Here is a 27,185-nt window from a genome sequence, read left to right on the forward strand (position 1 = left end):
TTTTCGATGATGGCCATTCTGACTGGTGTGAGATGATATCTCATTGTAGTTTTGATTTGCATTTCTCTAATGATTAATGACGTTGAGCATTCTTTCATGTGTTTGTTGGCAATCTGTAATCTTCTTTGGAGAAATGTCTATTTAGGTCTTCTGCCCATTTTTGGATTGGGTTGTTTGTTTTTCTGTTATCGAGCTGCATGAGCTGCTTATAAATTTTGGAGATTAATTCTTTGTCAGTTGCTTCATTTGCAAATATTTTCTCCGATTCTGAGGGTTGTCTTTTGGCTTGTTTATGGTTTCCTTTGCTGTGCAAAAGCTTTGAAGTTTCATTAGGTCCCATTTGTTTATTTTTATTTCCATTTCTCTAGGAGGTAGGTCAAAAAGGATCTTGCTGTGATTTATGTCATAGAGTGTTCTGCCTATGTTTTCCTCTAAGAGTTTGATAGTTTCTGGCCTTACATTTAGGTCTTTAATCCATTTTGAGCTTATTTTTGTGTATGGTGTTAGGGAGTGATCTAATCTCATACTTTTACATGTACCTGTCCAGTTTTCCCAGCACCACTTATTGAAGAGGCTGTCCTTTCTCCACTGTACATTCCTGCCACCTTTATCAAAGATAAGGTGTCCATATGTGCATGGGTTTATCTCTGGGCTTTCTATCCTGTTCCATTGAGCTATCTTTCTGTTTTTGTGCCAGTACCATACTGTGTTGATTACTGTAGCTTTGTAGTATAGTCTGAAGTCAGGGAGCCTGATTCTTCCAGCTCTGTTTTTCGTTCTCAAGATTGCTTTGGCTATTCGGGGTCTTTTGTGTTTCCATACAAATTGTGAAATTTTTTGTTCTAGTTCTGTGAAAAATGCCAGTGGTAATTTGATAGGGATTGCATTGAATCTATAGATTGCTTTGGGTAGTAGAGTCATTTTCACAATGTTGATTCTTCCAATCCACGAACACGGTATATCTCTCCATCTGTTTGTATCATCTTTAATTTCTTTCATCAGTGTCTTATAATTTTCTGCATACAGGTCTTTTGTCTCCTTAGGTAGGTTTATTCCTATATATTTTATTTTTTTTGTTGCAATGGTAAATGGGAGTGTTTTCTTGATTTCACTTTCAGATTTTTCATCATTAGTATATAGTAATGCCAGAGATTTCTGTGCATTAATTTTGTATCCTGCTACTTTACCGAATTCATTGATTAGCTCTAGTAGTTTTCTGGTAGCATCTTTAGGATTCTCTATGTATAGTGTCATGTCATCTGCAAACAGTGACAGCTTTACTTCTTCTTTTCCGATTTGGATTCCTTTTATTTCCTTTTCTTCTCTGATTGCTGTGGCTAAAACTTCCAAAACTATGTTGAATAAGAGTGGTGAGAGTGGGCAACCTTGTCTTGTTCCTGATCTTTGTGGAAATGGTTTCAGGTTTTCACCATTGAGGACGATGTTGGTTGTGGGTTTGTTATATACGACCTTTATTATGTTGAGGAAAGTTCCCTCTATGCCTACTTTCTGCAGGGTTTTTATCATAAATGGGTGTCAGAAGCTTTCTCTGCATCTATTGAGATGATCATATGGTTTTTCTCCTTCAATTTGTTAATATGGTGTGTCACGTTCATTGATTTGCATATATTGAAGAATCCTTGCATTCCTGGAATAAACCCCACTTGATCATGGTGTATGATCTGTTTAATGTGCTGTTAGATTCTTTTGCTAGTATTTTGTTGAGGATTTTTGCATCTGTGTTCATCAATGATATTGGCCTGTAGTTTTCTTTCTTTGTGACATCCTTGTCTGGTTTTTGTATCAGGGTGATGGTGGCCTCGTAGAATGAGTTTGGGAGTGTTCCTCGCTCTGCTATATTTTGGAAGACTTTGAGAAGGATAGGTGTTAGCTCTTCTCTAAATGTTTGATAGAATTCGCCTGTGAAGCCATCTGGTCCTGGACTTTTGTTTGTTGGAAGATTTTTAATCACAGTTTCAATTTCAGTGCTTGTGATTGGTCTGTTCATATTTTCTATTTCTTCCTGATTCAGTCTTGGCAGGTTGTGCATTTCTAAGAATTTGTCCATTTCTTCCAGGTTGTCCATTTTATTGGCATAGAGTTGCTTGCAGTAATCTCTCATGATCTTTTGTATTTCTGCAGTGTCAGTTGTTACTTCTCCTTTTTCATTTCTTATTCTATTGATTTGAGTCTTCTCCTTTTTTCTTGATGAGTCTGGCTAATGGTTTATCTATTTTGTTTATCTTCTCGAAGAACCAGCTTTTAATTTTATTGATCTTTGCTATCGTTTCCTTCATTGCTTTTTGATTTATTTCTGATCTGATTTTCATGATTTCTTTCCTTCTGCTAACTTTGGGGCTTTTTGTTCTTCTTTCTCTAATTGCTTTAGGTTCAAGGTTAGGTTGTTTATTCGAGATGTTTCCCATTTCTTAAGGTAGGATTGTATTGCTATAAACTTCCCTCTTAGAACTGCTTTTGCTGCATCCCATAGGTTTTGGGTCATCGTGTCTCCATTGTCATTTGTTTCTAGGTATTTTTTTGGTCTCCATTGTCATTTGTTTCTAAGTATTTTTTAATTTCCTCTTTGATTTCTTCAGTGATCACTTCGTTATTAAGTAGTGTATTGTTTAGCCTCCATGTGTATTTATTTTTTACAGATCTTTTCCTGTAATTGATATCGAGTCTCATAGCATTGTGGTCGCAAAAGATACTTGATACAATTTCAAATTTCTTAAATTCACCAAGGCTTGATTTGTGACCCAAGCTATGATCTATCCTGGGGAATGTTCCATGAGCACTTGAGAAAAATGTGTATTCTGTTTTTGGATGGAATGTCTTATAAATATCAATTAAGTCCATCTTTTTTAATGTATCATTTAAAGCTTGTGTTTCCTTATTTATTTTCATTTTGGATGATCTGTCCATTGGTGAAGGTAGGGTGTTAAAGTCCCCTACTATGAATGTGTTACTGTTGATTTCCCCTTTTATGGCTGTTAGTATTGGCCTTATGTATTGAGGTGCTTCTATGTTGGGTGCATAATCATTTGCAATTGTTATATCTTCTTCTTGGATCGATCCCTTGATCATTATGTAGCGTCCTTCTTTGTCTCTTCTAATAGTCTTTATTTTAAAGTCTATTTTGTCTGATATGAGAATTGCTACTACAGCTTTCTTTTGGTTTCCATTTGTATGGAATATCTTTTTCCATCCCCTTACTTTCAGTCTGTATGTCTCTAGGTCTGAAGTGGGTCTCTTGTAGACAGCATATATATGGGTCTTGTTTTTATATCCATTCAGCCAATCTGTGTCTTTTGGTGGGAGCATTTAATCCATTTACATTCAAGGTAATTATCGATATGTATGTTCCTGTTCCCATTTTCTTAATTGTTTTGGGTTCGTTATTTTAGGTCTTTTCCTTCTCTTGTGTTTCTTGCCTAGAGAAGTTCCTTTAGCAGTTGTTGTAAAGCTGGTTTGCTGGTGCTGAACTCTCAGCTTTTGCTTGTCTGTAAAGGTTTTAATTTCTTCATCAAATCTGAATGAGATCCTTGCTGGGTAGAGTAATCTTGGTTGCAGGTTTTTCTCCTTCATCACTTTAAATATGTCCTGCCACTCCCTTCTGGCTTGCAGAGTTTCTGCTGAAAGATCAGGTGTTAACCTTATGGGGATTCCCTTGTGTGTTATTTGTTGTTTTTCCCTTGCTGCTTTTAATATGTTTTCTTTGTATTTAATTTTTGACAATTTGATTAATATGTGTCTTGGTGTGTTTCTCCTTGGATTTATCCTGTATGGGACTCTTCTGTGCTTCCTGGACTTGATTAACTATTTCCTTTCCTATATTAGGGAAGTTTTCAACTATCTTCTCTTCAGATATTTTCTCAGTCCCTTTCTTTTTCTCTTCTCCTTCGGGAACCCCTATAATTCCAATGTTGGTGCATTTAATGTTGTCCCAGAGGTCTCTGAGACTGTCCTCAGTTCTTTTCATTTTTTTTCTTTATTCTGCTCTGCAGTAGTTATTTCCACTATTTTATCTTCCAGGTCACTTATCTGTTCTTCTGCCTCAGTTATTCTGCTATTGATCCCATCTAGAGTATTTTTCATTTCATTTATTGTGTTGATCGTTGCTTGTTTCATCTTTAGTTCTTCTAGGTCCTTGTTAAATGTTTTTTGCAGTTTGTCTATTTCCAAGATTTTGGATCATCTTTACTGTCATTATTCTGAATTCTTTTTCAGGTAGACTGCCTATTTCCTCTTCATTTGTTAGGTCTGGTGGGTTTTTTATCTTGCTCCTTCATCTGCTGTGCGTTTTTCTGTCTTCTCATTTTGCTTATCTTACTGTGTTCGGGGTCTCCTTTTTGCAGGCTGTAGGTTCGTAGTTCCCGTTGTTTTTGATGTCTGTCCCCAGTGGCTAAGGTTGGTTCAGTGGGTTTGTAGGCTTCCTGGTGGAGGGGACTAGTGCCTGTGTTCTGGTGGATGAGGCTGGATCTTGTCTTTCTGGTGGGCAGGTCCATGTCTGGTGGTGTGTTTTGGGGTGTCTGTGGACTTATCATTTTAGGCAGCCTCTCTGCTAATGGGTGGGGTTGTGTTCCTGTCTTGCTAGTTGTTTGGTATAGGATGTCCAGCACTGTAGCTTGCTGGTCGTTGAGTGAAGCTGGGTGCTGGTGTTGAGACTGAGATCTCTGGGAGATTTTTACTGTTTGATATTATGTGGAGCTGGGATGTTTCTTGTTGACCAGTGTCCTGAAGTTGGCTCTCCCACCTCAGAGGCACAGCACTGACTCCTGGCTGCAGCACCAAGAGCCTTTCATCCACATGGCTCAGAATAAAAGGGAGAAAAAGTAGAAAGAAAGAATTAGTAGAAGAAAGAAAGAAAGAAACAAAGAAAGAGAGAAAGAAAGAAAGAAAAAGAAAGAAAGAAAGAAAAACAAAGAAAGAACGAAAGGAGAGAGGGAGGGAGGAAAAACAAAGAAAGAAGTTAAAGTAAAGTAAGATAAAATATAATAAAGTTATTAAAATAAAAAATAATTATTAAGCAAAAAAAAAGAAAAAAAATTAAAAACAGAAAGCGGACGGATAGAACCCTAGGACAAATGGTGGAAGCAAAGCTATACAGACAAAATCTCACACAGAAGCATACACATACACACTCACAAAAAGAGGAAAAGGGGAAAAAATCATAAATCTTGCTCTCACAGTCCACCTCCTTAATTTGGAATGATCCTTTGTCTATTCATGTATTCCACAGATGCAGGGTACATCCAGTTGATTGTGGAGCTTTAATCCGCTGCTTCGGAGGCTGCTGGGAGATACTTCCCTTTTTCTTCTTTTTCTCACAGCTCCTAGGGGCTCAGCTTTGGATTTGGCCCCGCCTCTGCGTGTAGGTCGCTGGAGGGCGTCTGTTCTTCGCTCAGACAGGACGGGGTTAAAGGAGCCGCTGATTAGCGGGCTCTGGCTCACTCAGGCCGGGGGGAGGGAGGAGAACGGAGTGCGGGGCGAGCCTGCGGTGGCAGAGGCCAGCGTGACGTTGCACCAACCTGAGGCGCTCCATGCGTTCTTCCTGGGGGAGTTGTCCCTGGATCCCGGGAACCTGGCAGTGGCGCGCTGCACAGGCTCCCCGGAAGGGGGGTGTGGATAGTGACCTGTGCTCGCACACAGGCTTCTTGGTGGCGGCAGCAGCAGCCTTAGCGTCTCATGCCTGTCTCTGTGGTCTGTGCTTGTAGCCACGGCTCGCGCCCGTCTCTGGAGCTCCTTTAAGCAGCGCTCTTAATTCCCTCTCCTCGCGCACCAGGAAACAGAGGGAAGAAAAAGTTTCTTGCCTCTTCGGCAGGTCCAGACTTTTCCTCGGACTCCCTCCTGGCTAGCCGTGGTGCACTAATCCCCTGCAGGCTGTGTTCACGCCGCCAGCCCCAGTCCTCTCCCTGCTTCCGACCGAAGCCCGAGCCTCAGTTCCCAGCCCCACCCGCCCGGGTGGGTGTGCAGACAAGCCTCTTGGGCTGGTGAGTGCCAGTCGGCCCTGATCCTCTGTGTGGGAATCTCTCCCCTTTGCCCTCCGCACCCCTGTTGCTGCGCTCTCCTCCGCGGCTCCGAAGCTCCCCCCTCTGCCACCCGCAGTCTCTGCCCACGAAGGGGCTTCCTAGTGTGTGAAAACCTTTCCTCCTTCCAGCTCCCTCCCACTGGTGCAGGTTCCGTCCCTATCCTTTTGTCTCTGTTTATTCTTTTTTCTTTTGCCCTACCCAGGTACGTGGGGGGTTTCTTGCCTTTTGGGAGGTCTGAGGTCTTCTGCCAGTGTTCAGTAGGTGTTCTGTAGGAGTTGTTCCACGTGTAGATGTATTTCTGGTGTATCTGTGGGGAGGAAGGTGATCTCCGTGTCTTACTCTTCCGCCATCTTCCCCCAATCTGTTGTATGGTTTTTATCATTCACTTTGTTAATACAGTGTTTCACACTGATTGATTTGCCTAAACTGAGGAATCCTTGCATTCCTGGAATAAACTCCAGTTGATCATGGTGTATGATCCTTTTAATGTGCTGTTGGATTCTGTTTGCTAGTATTTTGTTGAGGAATCTTTGCACCTATGTTCTTCAGTGATATTGGCCTGTAGTTTTCTTTTTTTGTGACATCTTCGTTTGGTTTTGATATCAGGGTGATGGTGGCCTCGTAGTATGAGTTTGGGAGTGTTCCTCCCTCTGCTATATTTTGGAAGAGTTTGAGAAGGATAGGTGTTAGCTCTTCTCTAAATGTTTGATAGAATTCGCCTGAGAGGCCGTCTAGTCCTGTGCTTTTGTTTGTTAATCACAGTTTCAATATCAGTGCTTGTGATTGGTCTGTTTATATTTTATGTTTCTTCCCGGTTCAGTCTCGGGAGGTTGTGCTTTTCTAAGAATTTGGCTATTTCTTCCTGGTTGTCCGCTTAATTGGCATATAGTTGTTTGTAGTAATCTTTCATGATCCTTTGTATTTCTGCAGTGTCAGTTGTTACTTCTCCTTTTTCATTTCTAATTCTGTTGATTTGAGTCTTCTCCCTTTTTTTCTTGATGAGTGTGGCTAATGGTTTATCAATATTGCTTATCTTCTCAAAGAACCAGCTTCTGGTTTTTTTGATCTCTGCTGTCATTTCCTTCATTTCTTTTTCATCTATTTCTGATCTGATCTTTATGATTTCTTTCGTTCTGCTAACTTTGGGGATATTTTGTTCTTCTTTCTTATTTGCTTTAGGTGTAAGTTTAGGTTGTTTATTTGAGATGTTTCTTGTTTCTTGAGGTAGGGTTGTATTGCTATAAACTTCCCTCTTAGAACTGTTTTTGCTGCATCCTATAGGTTTTGAATCGTCGTGTTTTCATTGTCATTTGTTTCTAGGTATTTTTCTATTTCCTCTTTGATCTCTTCAGTGATCTCTTGGTTATTTAGTAGTGTATTGTTTCGCCTCCATATGTTTGTATTTTTTACAGTATTTTTCCTGTAATTGATATCTAGTCTCATAGTGTTGTGGTCGGAACAGATACTTGATACGATTTCAATTTTCTTAAATTTACCAAGGGTTCATTTGTGACCCAAGATGTGGTCTATCCTGGAGAATGTTCCATGAGCCCTTGAGAAGAAAGTGTATTCTTTTGTTTTTGGATGGAATGTCCTATAAATATCAATTAAGTCCATCTTGTCTAATGTGTCATTTAAAGCTTGTGTTTCATTATTTATTTTCATTTTGGATTATCTGTCCATTGGTGAAGGTGGGGTGTTAAAATCCCCTATTATTGTGTTACTCTCAATTTCCCTTTTATGGCTGTTAGCATTTGCTTTATGTATTGAGGTGCTCCTGTGTTGGGGCATAAATATTTACAGTTGTTATATCTTCTTGGATTGATATTTTGATCATTATGTAGTATACTCTTTTGTCTCTTGTAATAGTATTTATTTTAGAGTCTATTTTGTCTGATATGAGAATTGCTACTCCAGCTTTCTTTTGATTTCCATTTGCATGGAATGTCTTCTTCCATCCCCTTGCTTTCAGTCTGTATGTGTCCCTAGGTCTGAAGTGGGTCTCTTGTAGACTGCATATGTCCGGGTCTTGTTTTTGTATCCATTCAGCCAGTCTGTGTCTTTTGTTTGAAGCATGTAATCCATTTACATTTAAGGTAATTATCGATATGTATGTTCCTACTACCATTTTCTTAATTGTTTTGAGTTTGTTTTTGTAGGTGTTTTCCTTCTCTTGTGTTTCCTTCCTAGAGAAGTTCCTTTAGCATTTGTTGTAAAGCTGGTTTGGTGGTGCTGAATGCCGTTAACTTTTGCTTGTCTGTAAACATTTCAATTTCTGCATCAAATCTGAATGAGGTCCTTGCTGGGTAGTCTTGTTTGTAAATTTTTTCTTTTCAGCACTTTAAATATGTCCTGCCACTCCCTTCTGGCTTGCAGAGTTTCTGCTGAAAGATCACCTGTTAACCTTATGGTGATTCTCTTGTATGTTATTTGTTGCTCCTCCCTTGCTGCTTTTAATACTTTTTCTTTGTATTTATTTTTTGATAGTTTGATTAATATGTGTCTCTATGTGTTTCTCTTCGGGTTTATCCTGTATGGGGCTCTCTGTGCTTTCTGGACTTGATTTACTATTTCCTTTCCCATGTTAGGGAAGTTTTCAACTATAATCTCTAACTATTTTTTCAGACCCTTTCTTTTTCTCTTCTTCTTCTGGGACCCCTGTAATTTGGATGTTGGTGTGTTTAATGTTTTACCAGATGTCTCTGAGACTGTCCTCAGTTCTTTTTATTCTTTTTTCTGCTCCCTGGCAGTTTTTTCCACCATTTTATCTTCCAGCTCACTTAACTGTTATTTTGTTATTGATTCCTTCTAGCGTATTTTTAATTTCAGTAATTGTGTTGTTCATCATTGTTTGTTTGCTGTTTAGTTTTTCTAGATCCTTGTTAAATGTTTCTTGTCTTTTCTTCATTCTGTTTTTGAGATTTTGGATCATCTTTATTGTCATTACTCTGAATTCTTTTTCAGGTAGGTTAGCTATTTCATCTTCATTTATTTGGTCTTGTAGGTTTTTACCTGCTTCTTTGTCTGTAACGTATTTTTTTGTCGTTTCTTTCTTTTTTCTTGATGAGTGGTGCTGTATTCCTGTCTTACTGGTTGTTTGCCCTGAGATGTCCAGTACTGGAGTTTGCAGGCAGTTGGATAAAACTGGGTCTTGGTGCTGAGATGAGGACCTCTGGGAGGCCTCACTCCGATTGATATTCCCTGGGGTCTGAGCTTCTCTGTTAGTGCAGCGGTTTGGACTCAGAGCTCCTACCGCAAGAGCTCGGACCTGATCTCCAGGCTAGGAATCAAGATCCTGCAAGCTTCGTGGCATGGTAATAAAAAGAAAGAAGAAAAGGAGCAGTACAGTATCAAAGAATAAAAAACAAAATTGAATTAGAAAGATAAAAATTATATTAGGAAAAATGAAACTATAATTGAAACAACTGCAACAAGGTAAAATAACACCACAACAGAAAAAAGAAAAAAAGTGGGGGGAGGGCAGGGAACAAGCCAAAAAGAGAGAACAATAACAAAGTATAAAGAATAAAATAAAATTAGAAAAATAAGAGATTTATCAGGAAAAATAAAAATATAAAAGAACAACAATGAATCAACAAGGTAAAACAGAACCCCAATCCAAAAGAGGAAAAAAGAAAAAAATGCACCTTGGCTATGGGGGCAGAGTGTAAGCTGGGGTGGAACAGGTAGGGGTGTGATTTAGGGTGGGGCGGGACCTAGGCAGGTGGGGGGTGACATTTGAGCATGGGATGGGGCCTAGGTGGCCATGTTCAGGCATTGGGCGGGGCCTCTGCTTAGGACCTGCGTGGAAGGGGAGAGGTAGCATGTCGAAAGAAGGGCCTCTGGAGTGTGGAGTTCTGGAGTTTGGAGGTAGGGCCCTGAGTGAGGGTGTGTGGGTGGGGTTTAGGCCAAGCGTTGGAGGGTGTCTCTGAGTGCAGAGCTGGGGCCCTGGGTGGCGGGGGTGGTGACAGGGCTTGGTTTCTGCGAGGCAGGAGGGAGGCTCTGAGGGCAGAGGATTAAGCCTGGGAGCCCAACAAGCTCCCCAGTGCCTAAGTGGACAGGGAAAGCACTGGCCCCGTTCTCTTCCATTCTTTTGTGCCCCTCCCCCACTGTCTCCCCCAGGGTCTCCCCCGCCTCTGGACCCCTAACCATGGGTGGGTCCTACTGGGTGTAGGAACTCCTCCCCTCCCTAGCCACCCCTCAGGGGTGCTGTCCCTTAGGTCCGGCCTTTACTTTTGCTCCCCCTTCCCTCTCTCCCACTTCCTCAGGACCCGTGTGGCTCGAGGGGGCCTCGGTGGGTAGAGGATCAGGCCTGGGATCTGAACAGGTTCCTGGGGGCCCAAGTGGGCAGGGGAAACCTGGCCACGCTCCCTTTTGATCCTCTGCCCTCCCAGTGGTTCCCCAATTTCCCCCTTTGGGCGTGGGATTCCTTCCCCTCCCCCACCCGCCCCTTAGGGGTGCCAGTTCCGTCCCACCTCCACTTCTCCTCCCCCTTCACTCCCCCCACATCCCACATCCTACCCAGTTGCTGGGGGTTCCTCCCATCCCCTTAGGTGTCCGTTGTCCCCCACCGGTGCCTGCTAGGTGCCCTAGTTGTGTGGAGACGCGAATTCCCTGTCCTCCTAGTACGCTATCTTGACCCCACCCCTGTAACTAGCTTTTTTACTTATTTAGCATGTCTTCACGATTCATCCATGTTGTAGCATATATCAGCACTTCATTTCTTTTTATTGCCAAATAATACTTCATTGTTCAGATACAGTGTTTTTTATCTGTTCATCAGCTGATGGACATTTGAATTGTTTCCACTTTTTGGTTATTAAGAATAATGCTGCTGTGAACATTTCATGTACAGGTTTTTGTTTGGAGGTATGTTTTCATTTCTCTTGATGCCTACCTCAGAGTAGAATTGTTGAATCGTATGGTAGCTCCCTGTTTAACATTTTGAGGAACTGTCAGACCCCCCACAAAGCAGCTGCACCGTTTTACATTCCCACCAGCAATGTATTGTTTATGAAATTTAAAGTTAAATATTTCTGCAGCTCTATATCCAGTTAAATAGGCATGTATTGAGTACATGCCCAGTATATGTGAGGTACTGTATTATGTACTAAGTGGTAAGAAAACTGTAAACTAAATGTAAGCAATAGGGACTTCTTGGTGATCCAGTGGTAGAGAATCCACCTTCCAATGCAGGGGATGTGGATTCGATCCCTGGTTGGGGAACTAAGATCCCACATGCTGTGGGGCAACTAAGCCCGAGCACCTCAACGAGAGAGCCTGCGTGCTGCAAACTACGGAGCCCACAGTGCTCTGGAGCCCATGCACCACAACTAGAGAGAAAACCCACACGCCACAACTAGAGAGAAGCCCAAGCCCACACACCACAACGAAAGATCTGCGTGCCTCAAGGAAGATCCTGCATGCTGCAGCTAAGACCTGACACAGCCAAATAAATAAACAAATAAATGAATAAATAAGTAAATTAAATTAATTAAATAAAAATAAATGTAAGCGATAATTGTAAGCAGTACAGTGACATTCACATATACGGAAACTTTGTATAATTTAATTGTTATATAAACAAAGTGCTGTGGAACAGAAGGGAGTGATTAGTTCTGAGTATTAAAAATTTGGAAAAAACTGAGAAGTCGGCCTTGAATGTTTCAAATCACCTTTTGTATTAAGAATTTTTAATAACATGAACAAATATATTAGGTGAAAAAATTATTTCAAATTATATATATAGTATAATCTCAACTATATTATAAAAGTAGAAAAGGTAGGACACATACTAAATTATTAATGGTAATTATAGGTGGAATTATAGGTGAGTTTTTCTCCTGTAGCCTTCTCATTTCTACCAGAAGCATTATTATACTTTTGTATTCTGAAAAAAATGTATTAAAAATAATAAAAGCTAAATTATTAAGAGACTAAAGTTCATTGCATCTTATCATAGAGAAATTATCTATGGTTTAAAAAAAGGTATAATACTTTATAATTACCTGGTTTCTTTTTTTTTAAGTTTCATGCAGAAATTTATTTTGATCACGACTTACAAAGTTATGTCCTTGTGGATCAAGGCAGTCAAAATGGTACAATTGTAAATGGAAAACAGATTCTTCAAGTGAGTATATACTTATTAATTAAATACTTGCACATTATTTTAAAAAACTGAAATGAAACTTTTTATCCCTCAGGGCCATAGTTATTATACATATCATTTAGTTCAGATTGGTATTCACCCAAATGTGTTAACATGGAAGGGAATTCTTAGAAAGGGCTAAAAAATGTATACAGTAAGTGGATACTTAACTGTTGAGTTTTGACTTCTAATTATGTACCTGTGCCTTATTTTTAGAAATAAATGCATTTTAAAGCTATTCAGAGTAAATGTTCTTATAGCAACTTTAGGGGCCATCCTTTGTGTGTGTGTGTGTGTGTGTGTGTGTGTGTGTGTGTTTAAACTGTTAAAGGAAATGTTGTTAAACTGTAAACTCCTTGAAGGCAGGGGCTATGTCTATTTAGTTAACTCTTCTATCCCAACATGTAACAAAGTGCTTTAGCACATAATAAGATAATATATGGAAGGGAGGGAGGGAGGTCTTAGTCTATAAGAATCAAAAATGAGATAAAACCGAATTATCAAGAGAGGACGGAAAAAGGGAAATATGATGTACCTATCTCCTTAACACTTCATCTTTTTGATTGTGATTTTTCATTTTGGTAATAGACTGTTTGAAGTTTGAGTTGGGTATTTCTGTGATAGGATTGGGCATGGAGATGGGGAGATCAGTGGATTTTGATAATATAAAAATTAGAGGGCTTCCCTGGTGGCGCAGTGGTTAAGAATCTGCCTGCCAATGCACGGCACATGGCTTCGAGCCCTGGTCCCGGAAGATCCCACATGCCGTGGAGCAACTAAACCTGCGAGCCACAACTACTGAGCCCATGTGCCACAACTAGTGAAGCCCATGTGCTTAGAGCCTGTGCTCTGCAATAAGAGAAGCCACTGCAATGAGAAGCCCGCGCACCACAACGAAGAGTAGCCCCCGCTTGCTGCAACTAGAGAAAGCCCATGCCTGGCAACGAAGACCCAATGCAGCCAAAAATAAATAATAATAAATAAAATAAATATTAAAAAAAAATTAGAAGTTGCTCGATTCAGCTGTCATCTTCTCAACTAGTAGAATATTATGCATCACCTTCAAGTTTTGTGGAAATGTGTGTGCATATGTCTATCTCATTGAGAACAATCTCAATTTTTTTTTATAATCAGACATTACTTACAGTAGACATAAAATAAATAAAATAACCATATGTAACTCTCTTGGGTTTGGCTTTGTAATTTTTTTCTCCTTTAGCCCAAAACTAAATGTGACCCTTACGTACTTGAGCATGGAGATGAAGTGAAAATTGGAGAGACCGTGTTGTCCTTTCACATTCACCCTGGCAGTGATACCTGTGATGGCTGTGAACCAGGGCAGGTTAGAGCTCACCTTCGTCTTGATAAGAAAGATGAACCTTTTGGTATGTGAAGCATACTGTTTATGGGCATGGTAGCTTTTTAATTCACTGCGTGTTTTAAAAAAGTATCAGTACCAGCTTCATATCTAATTGATATAATACTCTATTGAGATACATTTATATTTAAGTGAATATTATCAAATGAGACTAAGAAATGACATGTATTTCAAATTTGAGACCTAGACTACTAGATTATGATTGTAGTTGGTTTTTCTGTGTAGTAATTTGTACTATTACAGCATTAGGTTACTTTATGACCAGGAATGATAGTCATTAGCTCTGTTTTTGCTAATCCAGTCTATAGGCTTTTGAAGCAGCGCTGCAGTGGTAGCTAAATGTACTTCAAAGGAGTAATTGTGACATAAATAGAGATTGGTGTCCCTTTTAACATCTGTTTACTGATATAAAAAGTCATCCACAGTTAAACTCTGATGTAAAATAGTAACATAGAAAATAATAGGCCAAGGTATTAAGATTTATTGGTGGATATATTTGCTTTCCTACTTATAGTTTGTTTGATATATTATCTGTGTATATACCATTACTTTCTATAATAAATAATATTGTAAAATGTTACTATCTTGTTTAAAACCCACTCATCTAAGGCTTTAAAAATTGAAAGATCCTTTTAACTAGTAAGTAATTTTTTTCACATCATTTGTTTCCTTTAAATACCAACTATACACGTTCATTATGTATTTTTTGTTTTCTCATACTACATTATGAAAATGAGTATGGCACGTTACATAGTAACGTGAATCTTGGGTTCTATTATTTTTCTTTTGCACAAGCTTATGTTCCTTTGGAAAACTCACAATATTTCTGCATTTGGATTTCTATTACAGTAACCATATTGAAAAATTAAGATGTTCAGTGTTTCTTTCAGTATCTAAAACATTCCTATAATCTTTGAGTTTTGGTTTACTTTCCAAGTAGATTTAATTACCAAAATGCTGAAAGGACATCATCACAACCTAAGATCCTTTTATATTAATTTATTTGAACTTTTTATTAATCTGCAGATGGGATACTTGTACTATTAGTTTTTCATTATTAAATAAACAGTATTATATCAGATTTAGTGTTTTTTTTTTTCTTTAAACCAAACTCAATTTTTCCTTTTAGTTGGTCCAACTCTAAGTAAGGAGGAAAAAGAGCTGGAAAGGAGAAAAGAATTAAAGAAAATACGAGTAAAATATGGTTTGCAGGTAAGGGAGTTAAATATTGTTACATGTGTTAAACTGTGCATCTGGTTGTGTATAAAACTGCCTGTAGATAAGCATAGTCCATTTTTATATATAAAAAGAGAGCTATTTAGAATGATTCTGAGATTTATGTAGTTCCTGTTAGTTTTTTACTGTTTACCTCAACAACTGTTGAGGTTGGAGTAGGAAAGTGATGATAATACCCTATATTGGAATAGCCATTTCTGGTTTTTAAAAAACTTGCATTAAAATGATACCCTCGAAAAACACAGTTGGAGGACTAATACTGCCTGATTTCAAGACTTATTGTAAACTACAGCAATAAAGACAGTATAGTACTGGCAAAAAGATAAATATGTTGATGGAACAGAATAATGAGTCCAGAAATAGACCCATATAGATAGATAGATACATAGATAAATGTGTATATGTGTGTGTGTGTGTGTGTATGATTTTCAACAAAGGCATGAAGGCAATTTGGTGGAAAGAGAATGGTCTTTTTTCAACAATCAGTGCTGGAACAATTAGATAGCCACATACAACAACAACAACCTTGATCCCCACCTCATAACATATAAAAATGAACTCAAAATGGACTATACATATAAATTTAAACTTCTAGAAGCAAACCTTAAAAAAAAAGTCAAAGATTTTTTAAGGTATCTAACACTAAAAGCACTAGCCATAAAAGCACAAATTGTACTTCCTCCAAAACTTCTGTTCTTCCAAAGACACGATTAAGAGAATGAAAAGATAAGCCACAGACTGGGAAAAATATTCGCAAATCATATATCTGATAAAAGTCATGTATCTTATACCTAGAGTATATAAAGAACTCTGAAAACTCAATAAAGGAAAACAACTTAATTTAAAAATAAGCAAAAGATTTGAATAGACACTTCACCAAAGCAGGTGGCAAATACACACATGAAAAGATGTTCAGTATTATTAGTCATTGGGGAATTGCAATTTAAAACCAATTAAAAAGACTGACCATACTAAGTGTTGGTGGGGCATGTGGAGGAACAGGAACTCTCATACACTGCTGGTGAAAATATAAATGGTGTGATTGCTTTGGAGAAGAGTTTAGTACTTTGTCAAAAAGTTAAATGTACACCTACTGTATTATTCACCATTCTACTTCAAAGTATTTCATTTCTATCCAAGAGAAATGAAAGCATATGTTCATACAAAAACTAGTGAGCAAATGGTCACAGCAGCTTTTTTTCTAAAAGCCAAAAACTGGAAAAAACTCATCTGTCCATCATTAATGGATAAACAAACTATGTTAAATCTATATGGTCAAACACTTTAGCAATAAAAAAGCATAAGCTATTGATACAGATTACAACATGGATGAATCTCAAAATGATTGTGCTGAGTGAAAGAGCCAGACAAAAAGAGTACAGTTGACCGTTGAAAAACCCGGGGATTAAGTGTGCTGACTCTCACCTTGGTTGAAAAATCTGCATATAGCTGGTACTCAGCCCTCTATGTCCACAGTTCCTGTATACCTGGGGTTCTGCATCCACAGATTCAACCAATTGCAGATCGTGTAGTACTGTAGTATTTAGCACTGAAAAAAAATCTATGTATAAGTGGATCCACGAAGTTCAAACCCATGTTGTTCAAAGATCAACTCAACATGCTATATACTTCGATTCTATAAAATTCTAGGAAAGCAAACCTAATGTATCATGGCAGAAAGATCAGTGGTTGCCTGGCTACAGGAGAAGATGCACAGGGAGAGGGGCTGGAGGAATAGATTACAAAGAAGGACGAGGATACTTTTGTGGGAGATGAATATGTTTATTATCTTAATTGTGATGGTTTCATAAGTGTATATGAACCTCAAAAGTAACTGTACACTTTATGTGTAATTTACTGTATGTTAATTATACCTCAGTAAGGCAGTTTTAAAAAATTACCATTTAATCCTATAAGTAGACCAGAAAACTAATTAATATTGCCATTTTACATTAGAGAGACTAGAGCTGGTCACCTACCTACTAAACGACAGAGCTAGATATAGGATCTAGGTCTTAAGTGAATTTGTCCAGTGTTTTTTACACTTTATGAACAAGTCAGATAACAAATAACATATTTTTATGCAGAATTGTATTTTTTGTTACTGTTGTACTAAGGGAGAGAAATCATAATAGAAAAAAATGTTAAGAGGTTAATTTGGGAGGAAAATAGAAGATATATAAGGAGAGAATAAAATGTTTTTTCAAAAATTTTAGCTTAATTTCTACATCATTTTCTGGGGGGAATACCCATTAGGGTTGGTGGTCTGTATTTTTCTGTTTTGAAAGCAAAATTAAGTAAAAACTTCTGTGGTACTTTACTTGCATTGCTCTAGCAGTCTGTAGCATCTTTTTGGATGAATGCTGTACTTTTTATGTAAAGATTAGCAAATAGTAACAAAGGGGAAGAGGAGCCTTTGAAACCCCAAGCTGAATTGCCTGTCTCTTCTGTGCCACTGCCATATCTTGTGTATACCTTAATTGTCGAACCAGTCATACTGTGACATGCTGAAGACTGTGTGTGTCTGCACTTTAGGATTATAAATTTCTTTGCATTCTGTCACCTAGCATAGGGCATAACTTACTCTTTACTTAGAAAATATTTGTGGAGTGACGGATTAATCATATAATGAAGCTGTATTGAAGCAAAAAGCTATTATTATTGCCAGGGTAAAAGAGCATTTATTTCCTTTTATCTATTTTTTAAAGACTTTCTACATTTTTCCCTTCTAAGGAACAGTATCAAAATATTATAGGTCCTTTGGAACTTTCAGTTCCTTAGAGAAAAGGAGAAGTAGATTTTTTTCGCCATCCCCAGGGGTTCTCCATATTTTTTTGAATACTGGTAGTTCATATGAGAATATGAGTACACAGCATTGATTCAAAATATACTGTATTTTCACTATATTAAAGGGGATAGAATAGAAATATTCAATAATGTAATTGTCTTAATTTGTATATCTTAATTTATATCATGGCTTATTTAATGGAGACCACATTGAACCGTATTTGCTAAGCAAGGCAAATATACAGACATTATATTTTTATTTATCAGTTTTGTTTTCCTCAATGAATATTTCATGTTTATGAAGAATACAGACTACGAAGATGAAAAGGCTTTGAAGAATCCAAAATATAAAGATAGAGCTGGAAAACGTAGGGAGCAGATTGGAAGTGAAGGAACTTTCCAAAGAGATGATGCTCCTGCATCTGTTCATTCGTAAGTATTAAATTTTAATTGCTTGAAACAGTCTTTGTACCATTATCAGATTCGTAGGGTGATGTGATTTATAGGGCTATATAATCTGATAGGTAGCCTTTTAAAGGAATAATACAGATCAAGATGGAAACTCTACATCTGTTTACATTTTCCTCTAATATTGGTATTGCGTTATTCCCTAGAAAATTACTGATCATATATGTCAGTATACATACAGATTTATCACATACAAACTTAAACACACATATATATGCATAGCCAACATTGTAGCCACACAAATGAGTGACCATACTTTTATATATTAGATATTTAGGAGGCTGGGCTAGTAAGAAATTGGTATGGACTGATACTTTTAATAGTTATTTCAGAACTCAACTGCTTCTGTTCTTGACCCTGAAATACTATTTTTCTTACTGTTTTTTTTTTTGCGGGGGCGGGGCTGCGTCACGTCTTAGCTGTGGCACGCGGGATCTTAGTTGTGACACGTGGGATCTTTCTTGTGGCGTGCGGGCTTCTTTCTAGTTGTGGCGCCTGGGCTTAATTGTCCCGTAGCATGTGGGATCTTAGTTCCCCGACCAGGGATGGAACCCGCATCCCCTGCATTGGAAGGCGGATTCTTAACCACTGGACCACTAGGGTAGTCCCTTACTTTTTTTTTTTTTTTTTTTTTGCGGTACACGGGCCTCTCATTGTTGTGGCCTCTCCCGTTGCGGAGCACAGGCTCCGGACACGCAGGCTCAGCGGCCATGGCTCATGGGCCCAGCCGCTCCGCAGCATGTGGGATCTTCCTGGACTGGGGCACGAACCCGTGTCCCCTGCATCGGCAGGCGGACTCTCAACCACTGCGCCACCAGGGAAGCCCCCTTACTTATTTGTGATTCAGTTCGTTTCTCTTGGTAAACTAGCATTGATAAACATGAAAAATGTAATTTTGAAGCCTACAAAACGATTATATTTCTGCATTTAATCATATATTAGCTACATTTTGTTTCTCAGAATATAAATTCTAAGTTTAGTTAACATTTAAATCTTTCATGTAGAACTAACAATTACTAAATTTTGACTTATTATCATTTTATTGATTCTAAGATATACTACTTGGATAGAATTTTACAGTTACATGTGACAGCAGTTTTTTCTTGATGGTACATAGACTAACAGTGCATCTTAGAATTTATGGAGTCACATTTTATGAGGTATAGCATTTTAAATTAGATATGCTAAGCAACATGACAAATATATTTTAAGGTTTAATATTTTTGAAATAATTGCTGGAGAATATGAAGATTGCATTACAGTTAAATTAGAAGACAGAAATGAAAAATGAAATCCATTGGTCTGACATTGCTTGGGTTATTGTTATTGAAGAGCTAATTTACATATTTTGTAGAACTGAAAAGACAATGTAATAGAACATAAAATTAAAATACCCTTAAATTAGCAGACCATAAAATCATAAAGCAAAATGCTAATAGTTAATGAGAGGTTTAGTTTCGTTTTAACTTTTTTCATTGATGTTAAATTCACAAATGTAAGTATCAATATCAGTGATACATCATAAGATTAACACATTGCAGAATACATGTCCTGGTCAAGAAATAGAAAATTATCAGTAACCGCAGAAACCTACCCTCCTAGTGTCCCCTCCTAATCACTACTCCTCTCTCCTCCCCAAAGGTAACTATTCTACTGACTTCACCAGCATCAGATTAATTTCACTTATTTTTTAACTTTAAATAAATGGAATAATTTAGTACTTATTTTGTGTCTATATTCTTTTTGTTCAGCATTACTTTGTTATGTTCGGTACGTTTTATTTTCATTGCCATATAATATTCTCTTGTATGAATATGCCACAGTTTATCCACTTTACCACTGATGGACATCTGGATTGTTTCTGATTTGTGGTTATTGTTAGATTTGACTGCAAAACATTCCCTTTTCTGTTAAGTAGTATATGTAGGAGTAGAATTTGTGTATCTTCAACTTTATTAGGTAATGCCCAATAGTTTCTAAAGTAGTCGTACCAGTTATTTTTAATTCATGAATTTATTATAAATGTGACTTAAATGGTCTTTTAGAAGTCAACTCTCATCTTACTTTTCTCTAAAGTGAAATTACTGATAGCAATAAAGGTCGGAAGATGTTGGAAAAGATGGGTTGGAAAAAAGGAGAGGGCCTAGGGAAGGACGGTGGAGGAATGAAAACTCCGGTAAGACTTGAGATTTCTTTCATTCTTTATTCTTGTAATGGATATATTTACTGTACTTACTATATGCCAGGTGTTGCCTTAAGTGCTAGGAGTATTGTAGCAAGCAAAAGGAGACATAATTACTACCTTTGTGGCAATCACAGTTACCAAATATATGTGTTTATGATGTGTTTTGTTTTGTTTTTAAAGTTCTTAGGAAGGCTCTTAGAGTTTTTTCCTTCATCAGACTAGGATAGTGAATGTTATTTCCTGAGCCAGAAGTTCTTCTGTGTCTTTTAGTTATTTTTAATGACTTCTTTACTGTGCCTTGTCCTAACATGCAAGAGCAATCACAGTGTTACTTTACGAACAGGCAGACTCTGTACTAGCTGGAGAATCTGTTTTAGGCTCAAGATTCAGAGCATGTAACAAGCAATAGAGAGAATCATGTCTGGAAAACAATACAGTGGTTTAATTCTATAGTCCCATGGTTCATCAGAGGTTCAGATTCTCTTTCACAAAAACCTTACAAAGTAGTAATATGATCAAAGAACTTTCTTGATAATTAGTTGGTACCTGAAGAAATAATGGGTGCATCAGTGTGAGTTTAATGTAAATTTTCTCATTTCATTGAGGTACAGTGGGATGAACATGGGTTTAGTAGTCAGGTTAGAATATGTGTTCTATTACTAGCTGTGCGACTTAGGGCAAGTTTGGATTTCAGTTTTCATATGTAAAAATGGGGATAATGAGAACTCTTTCAGGGATGTCTGAACATAAAGCCCCTAGGATGGTGCCTGAAATATATTAGGCACTCAGTAACTGGTGGCTTGCAATGGTTCTCAAAATAATGCGAAGTCCTCCCCTCCCTTTATGAAAATAAACAAGTTCTCTTTTTATGACTCTTAATGTTTAACTTACCTGTTCACTTACTTAGGTGAGGCTTGGACTGTAGGTTTAAATACATCCATTGCTTTTACTTCTCGTTAGAGTAGATGACAGATTGATTCTGCAGCATCTCAGTGAAATTTGGTGATTGCTGTTTAAGGAGCATTCTGTTTTCTATAGAGTCAACTGTACTTATTGACAAGCAAGACAATGTATAATCATGTATAATCATGTATTTATTCCTGTATGTATTTGATGCATTTGACAGTTTTTTCTTATGCATCAATCTTTTCTAATTCAAAGAATTATAGTTAAAGTACCAAATTGGATACAGCAGATTTCAGTGTGTTTAGATACTACAGTAAGTTCTCTTCTTAACTTTTGGTAACAGATCCAGCTTCAACTTCGGCGAACACATGCAGGCTTGGGAACAGGCAAGCCATCTTCAATTGAAGATGTTCACCTTCTCCAAAACAAGAGCAAAAAGAACTGGGAGAAAGCACGAGAGAGGTTTGCTGAAAACTTCCCCGAAACTAAATCTCAGAAAGATGCACCAGGGACTGTGCCTTGGGTCAAAGGGACTGTAGAGTGAAGGTCAGTCATAGAACACAAAAGCTTTTTTATAGAATTTGGAAACTCTTGTTTAATTGCAGAAATTTTCTCTCCAAAAGAGTCAGTGGCATGAGGGAACCGTGTCACAATTTACCCCCTCTTGATTCAGAAATGTGTAATAAAGTGTGGTTTGCAGTTTTGGTTTTTTTTTTTTTTTTTTTCGGTATGCGGGCCTCTCACTGTTGTGGCCTCTCCCGTTGCGGAGCACAGGCTCTGGATGTGCAGGCTCAGCGGCCATGGCTCACGGGCCCAGCCGCTCTGCCGCATGTGGGACCCTCCCAGACCGGGGGCACGAACCCGCATCCCCTGCATTGGCAGGCGGACTCTCAACCACTGCGCCACCAGGGAAGCCCTGGTTTGCAGTTTTTAAAAAACATTTTTAAAAACTAATAAATAGTGACTGAATCAAGTTATGCTATGAGTGGACTAAAGTTCACAGGGCACAGATGAGCTTATCAAGCTTTGTTACTTTATTTTGTCATTTGCAAGACCCATATAAGCAACTAGCCATATAAGCAAAATTCATGTAACCACTAACTTAAATGTACATTTGTCCTTGTCTCCTTATATTCTCCATTATTGTATGATGCATAACAAAAGAAACATCGAAAGTTTATAAAAACAATTCTGACTATATACATCCTTGTTTATGCCCTTTAGGACCTAGGTAGAAAATGTTGAGAAAACATGGGTAGTGGTGTATAAATGTTATTATATTTGAAATAACCCAAGTAATATTGAAGAACTAATGAACAGCTGACATGTTGTAGAAAATCAGTCTCATTGTTTTCTTCTGTGAAGAATCTGTTGATTTGTACTATATATTAAGCATTTACCTTTGGTTTGTTTCATAGCTGAAATATTTAGATATGAACAGTTGAGTACAGTATTGAAATATTCAGTGTGCTGGCATTTGTAGTTTTGATAAATCCCATTGCTGGCAATGGAGTTGTGCCAGAAAAATCTGATTTCTACTGCAGAAGGGTTACCTAGCCAAGGCCTCAAACTCAAGATACTTATTGAAAACGTCTTCAAATGCAATAAAAAACATCAAAAAGAATGATTCATTGAACCAATAATTTAAACATACTGGTCTGCTTTGAACTCATGACCAGCCAGAATTTTCCTCTGTAGATTGGCAGCACAGTAATGAAAGGATACCCTCAGATTTTCGGAGACTGCAGTGCAGCTTTCTGAGTGCAGGTGTCACCGCTCTGCCCGTTAACACTGTTCTTTTCCTTTCTGTTCAACTTTTCTCTCAGCTTTTTGCTGGGAAATCAATGCTGGAACTGATCTTTTCTCATAATGAATATAAGCTATATAGCTCCTTCATCTACTATAAAGAAATGTCTTCAAGATATAGAAATAGGAAAGGAAAATTCTGGAAAAAAGTATGCAGTAGGGAAGATAATTCAGAAAGAAAGCTACCTGTTGGAGTTTCTAGTCTTAATGTACAGGGTACTTAGGAAGAAAGGGGGGTGTGGAAAGAAAAATAAATATATTACTAAAGATGAGACATATGACCAAACAATTGTCAAGTTATTAAAGGCCTAAGATGGGAAAAACAGAGGTCCTATAATTCTAAAAATCTAGATTAAGTATTTTTCTGTATCCTTTTTGGCCACCTACATACCCTAACACATACACATATATGTACATTAGACTTGGAGGCACTAGGAGTGTCCTGCATTATTTTCTCTAAAGTAGAAAAATTACTCATCTAAATGTGGTTCTGGTGCTGGTGCCCTACATATAGGTAACAATATAGGACCCTCAGAGTAAACTTGCTTCTGGTAGATCTCAACTCATTGGGTTAGTATACAACTGTCTATGTAATATTTCCCATTTTTATTATTAGATTGTGGAAAACTTTTTCATTGCTTTCTTTTGTTAAGAAAATGGAAACTTGAAAATGGTGATAAAAATTGAAATATATGTGATATTTGCTTTATTAAAACCCTTTGCAGATCTAAAGTCTCAGGGCTATACTATATACTGGTTAAAGCACTGAATAATGTCTGGTTCTATTTCTACCTGTGAAATGAGAATATTTAACTCACATGTTTGTCTTGAATAGAAAATGGGAAAATGTATGTAAAAGCACTTTGTAAATTGTAAAAGTAGTACAAATGTGAGCTTCTGTTTGTTTAGAAGCATAAATATGGATTATGTACAATTTGAATTACACATAAAGTTGTTTTGCGTCTAATAGTTAAAACTATAGTTTATTCATGCAGTATAAATTTATTAACTTAATAGCCTTTAAGTGTTTAAGTGGAGCTACAAGTTGCTGAATTTTGAGAAATCTAACGTATTTTGCCAGAACATGAGAAGCTGGCAAAATTGAGAACAGAAGAAACCATCACCATTACAGTAAAATAACAGAAATTGTTTTCTAGAATTAAATAGCCAGGAAGCACCTTTTCTCATAAAGGGGGGGATTTTTTTCTGTCTGTTTTTAAAAGTTTTTACTTCTGATGTTTCACTTACTCTAGTTGTGAACTTATGAAAAGTTATGGTTCACCCAATTCAAACACCTTCCAACTTTTCATGTAAAAGATTATTTGTTAATTTGGCACATTTTCAAAAGGCAGGCAAAAGAAATAGAAATTTCCAACAAGGAGAGATTGTATACAAAGGCCTTCCTTAACAAGTTGCAGGAAAGAGGGGTGTGCTTGGCAGGGAGCCAGAAAGGCGTTTCTAGACCTAGCATCTAAAGGTGTTCTCAGGAACAGCTGAAAGTATTTCCCCATTGTGTTGTTCTAAGTGTGCTTCTTATTTTTGTAGGGCATCACTTATATCTCTGCCTTGAATCTTTGGTCTAAAACATTTCCTTTTACTTCTTCAGGCTTTAAAGTGGAAATACATTTGGATTCTTTAAAATGAGTCACTGTTTACGTGTGTGTCTGTGTATCAGGGCCCAGGCTTTCTCTTTGCCTTTCTGCTTTACTCTTCTTAGTGCTGGCTTATGGCATTGTAGTTGCAAAATGACTTTTGGAACCTCAGTCATCATAGTCATGTCCAAAACAGAAGAAAGGGGAAAGAGCAGGCAGTATTCCTGTTAGTTCTCTTTTATCAGGAAAGCAAAAGCTTACTCAGAAACTCTCACAACAGACTTCTACTTAGGGTTATTAGCCAGAGCCTGATAACATTACTGCCCATAGCTGCAAGGGAAGTTGAAAAGGTAGGCCAACAGGATGGTCTCACTTGCCTTAAGCCAATCATGAACTATCACCTAGGGCAGAACATGTTGCTTGTTGGAACAAAATCAGGTTCAGTGAGCAAGGCAGAGGGGAACAATGGCTACTGAATGGGCAGGTAACTGTCTGCCAGATAACCCAGCTATCCATTAGTGGTGACTTGGGGTGTTGGTTAAATTGTGATGCAGGCCTACTATGTAATACTTTGTAGCCATTCAGATGAGTAAGATAGAACTGTCTATACCATGATACAGAAGAATATTCTTATTACATTGCTGATTTAAAAAAGCAGATTGGGGCTTCCCTGGTGGTGCAGTGGTTAAGAATCTGCCTGCCAATGCAGGGGTCACGGGTTCAAGCCCTGGTCTGGGAAGATCCCACATGCCGTGGAGCAACTAAGCCCGTGTGCCACAACTACTGAGCCTGCGTGCCACATCTACTGAAGCCTGCGTGCCTAGAGCCCGTGCTCCGCAACAAGAGAAGCCACCGCAGTGAGAAGCCCAAGGAGTGAGCAGATTTTTGCTTTTTATCATTTCTATATTTGAACTTTAAAGCAGTAAAAGTGTGTAGTTAACTATGTGTATTCATAGACATTTATAATAAGTAGAAATACAACACCAGGAAGAGTGGAGAGGCATTCAGGGCTCAAGCCCAGGTATCTTCCTCACACTCATATGCCCAATTTCATTTACCAGCTATACTCCCATGGCTTCCAGGTTGTCTTAGCAAGACACATATCCAACTCAAAGTCACCTTAAATGTAGCTTATCTAAGACTGAACCCAGAGTCTTCTCCAAACCCTGTCTCTTCCAGTTTACTCTCAGCTAGCAGCACCATCTGCCTAGTTATGCAAGCCAAAACCTAGGAGTCGGTCTCTATTTCACTACCACACCCTCTCTCCTCTTTCCTCTGACTTCCAATATAGTGAATCAATTCACTGTCACTACTTGCCTGGATTATTCTACTGGCTTCCTAACTGGTCTTCCTGCAGCCACTCCTTCCCTCTAGTCCATCCTCCACACTGCAGACACAGTGTCTTCAAAACTCCTATTTCATCATCTCCTGTTTAAATCGTCCTCATGGCTTTCCATTACTCTGAGGACAGAAAACAAAATCCTAGCCCATAAGTCCCCACCTGGTCTAACCACTGCCAGCCTTTCCTGTCCTGTCTCGTATTACCCTCCCACTCGTTCTCTGGGCTCCAGCACTCTGGCCTTTTTTTCAGTTCGTCAGACATGCCATATCCTCTCTCATCCCAGGGCTGCCTATATTTTGTTATGTCTGGAATGCTCTTCCTCTACCCTTTTACCTAGTTAACTGACATATTCTTTAGATCTCTGCTAATTGATTCTTCTTCAGGGATGGCTCCCTTGTCTCTCTAATTGTCTTTGGTACATGTTCTTGAAAATCCATATTTGTTTCATTTAGACTACTTATTTGGGTTCACAGCTAAATAGTGTGATTTGTATATTTGTCCGTGTAAGCAAGATTTTGTTTTTTCTTGCAACTGCGTTCCTGGCGCCTAGCACCATACACTTACACTCATAGAAGAGGAAGGGCAAGATGGGTTTGGGGAACCACAAGTGGCTTGATATGGATGGAGTTTTATGTGACTGAGGAAATGGAAGGAACTGAAGCTACAAGAGGATGTAAAGCAATGGCTTTCGAGCCATTTTGATCATGATCCACATTAAGAAATACAATTTATATCACAGCTCAGAATGTGAGAGTGTGTGTGTGCGTATATAACAGGTTTTATATACCAATACTTAGCCATTAGTTCATGTAATGCACTTTTATTTTTGTTTTCCAAATCAGATTCCAGCCACTAAAGTGATTTCATAATTCACTAATGGGCTGTGCCCTACAGTTAGAAAAAGACTCATCTAAACTTGGTTTTCAAACTGTTTGACAGAACCTGTGGCATTGCCTTAGGAGCTACAGGGGTGCGTGTGTGAGTGTGTGTGCGTGTGTGTGTGTTTGTGTGTGTGTGTGTGTGTGTGACAGGGGTGGGAAGGGGTTGGGATGCCAAACTGGTGACTCCAGTTCTCATGCCATTAACAGAATAGGTCTACACTGATCTGGTTTACAATTCAAGATTCCAAATAGATTTCAAATGAAGAAAGAGTTTCACTGATTAAAGAAGAGGAGGTTGGTGTAGGGAGGAGAACTGAGCCACTTATGTACAGTTGCTCTCACATAATGTGTTAAGAAATTTGGTTCTTTTCTCTTTGCAAATGAGGAATTTCTGAAGGATTTTAAGCCCGGAAGGGCCCTCATT

At 38.2% G+C, this 27,185-nt stretch overlaps 1 protein-coding gene across 2 annotated transcripts in view; it reads left to right on the plus strand.

Moving 5' to 3' along the window:
* The window catches only part of AGGF1 (angiogenic factor with G-patch and FHA domains 1), a 51,755-nt gene extending 24,837 nt beyond the window's left edge, over positions 1-26,918 (plus strand). Inside the window, exons 9-14 of one of the 2 annotated variants that reach the window (XM_089909036.1) lie at positions 12,061-12,162; positions 13,400-13,565; positions 14,688-14,770; positions 17,886-18,013; positions 20,126-20,225; positions 21,484-26,918. In XM_089909036.1, coding sequence (XP_089765162.1) covers positions 12,061-12,162; positions 13,400-13,565; positions 14,688-14,770; positions 17,886-18,013; positions 20,126-20,225; positions 21,484-21,684 — 780 coding nt within the window. In that variant the 3' untranslated portion in view covers positions 21,685-26,918. The remainder of the gene's footprint in view (positions 1-12,060; positions 12,163-13,399; positions 13,566-14,687; positions 14,771-17,885; positions 18,014-20,125; positions 20,226-21,483) is intronic. The other variant, XM_022594542.3, reaches the window with a different exon arrangement.
* Positions 26,919-27,185: the final 267 nt, after the last annotated feature.

This window comes from Delphinapterus leucas, chromosome 3 (genome assembly GCF_059928025.1).
Source record: "Delphinapterus leucas isolate spDelLeu-1000000601 "Yukka" chromosome 3, BTC_Dleu_Yukka2, whole genome shotgun sequence".
Classification (NCBI taxonomy): domain Eukaryota; kingdom Metazoa; phylum Chordata; class Mammalia; order Artiodactyla; family Monodontidae; genus Delphinapterus; species Delphinapterus leucas.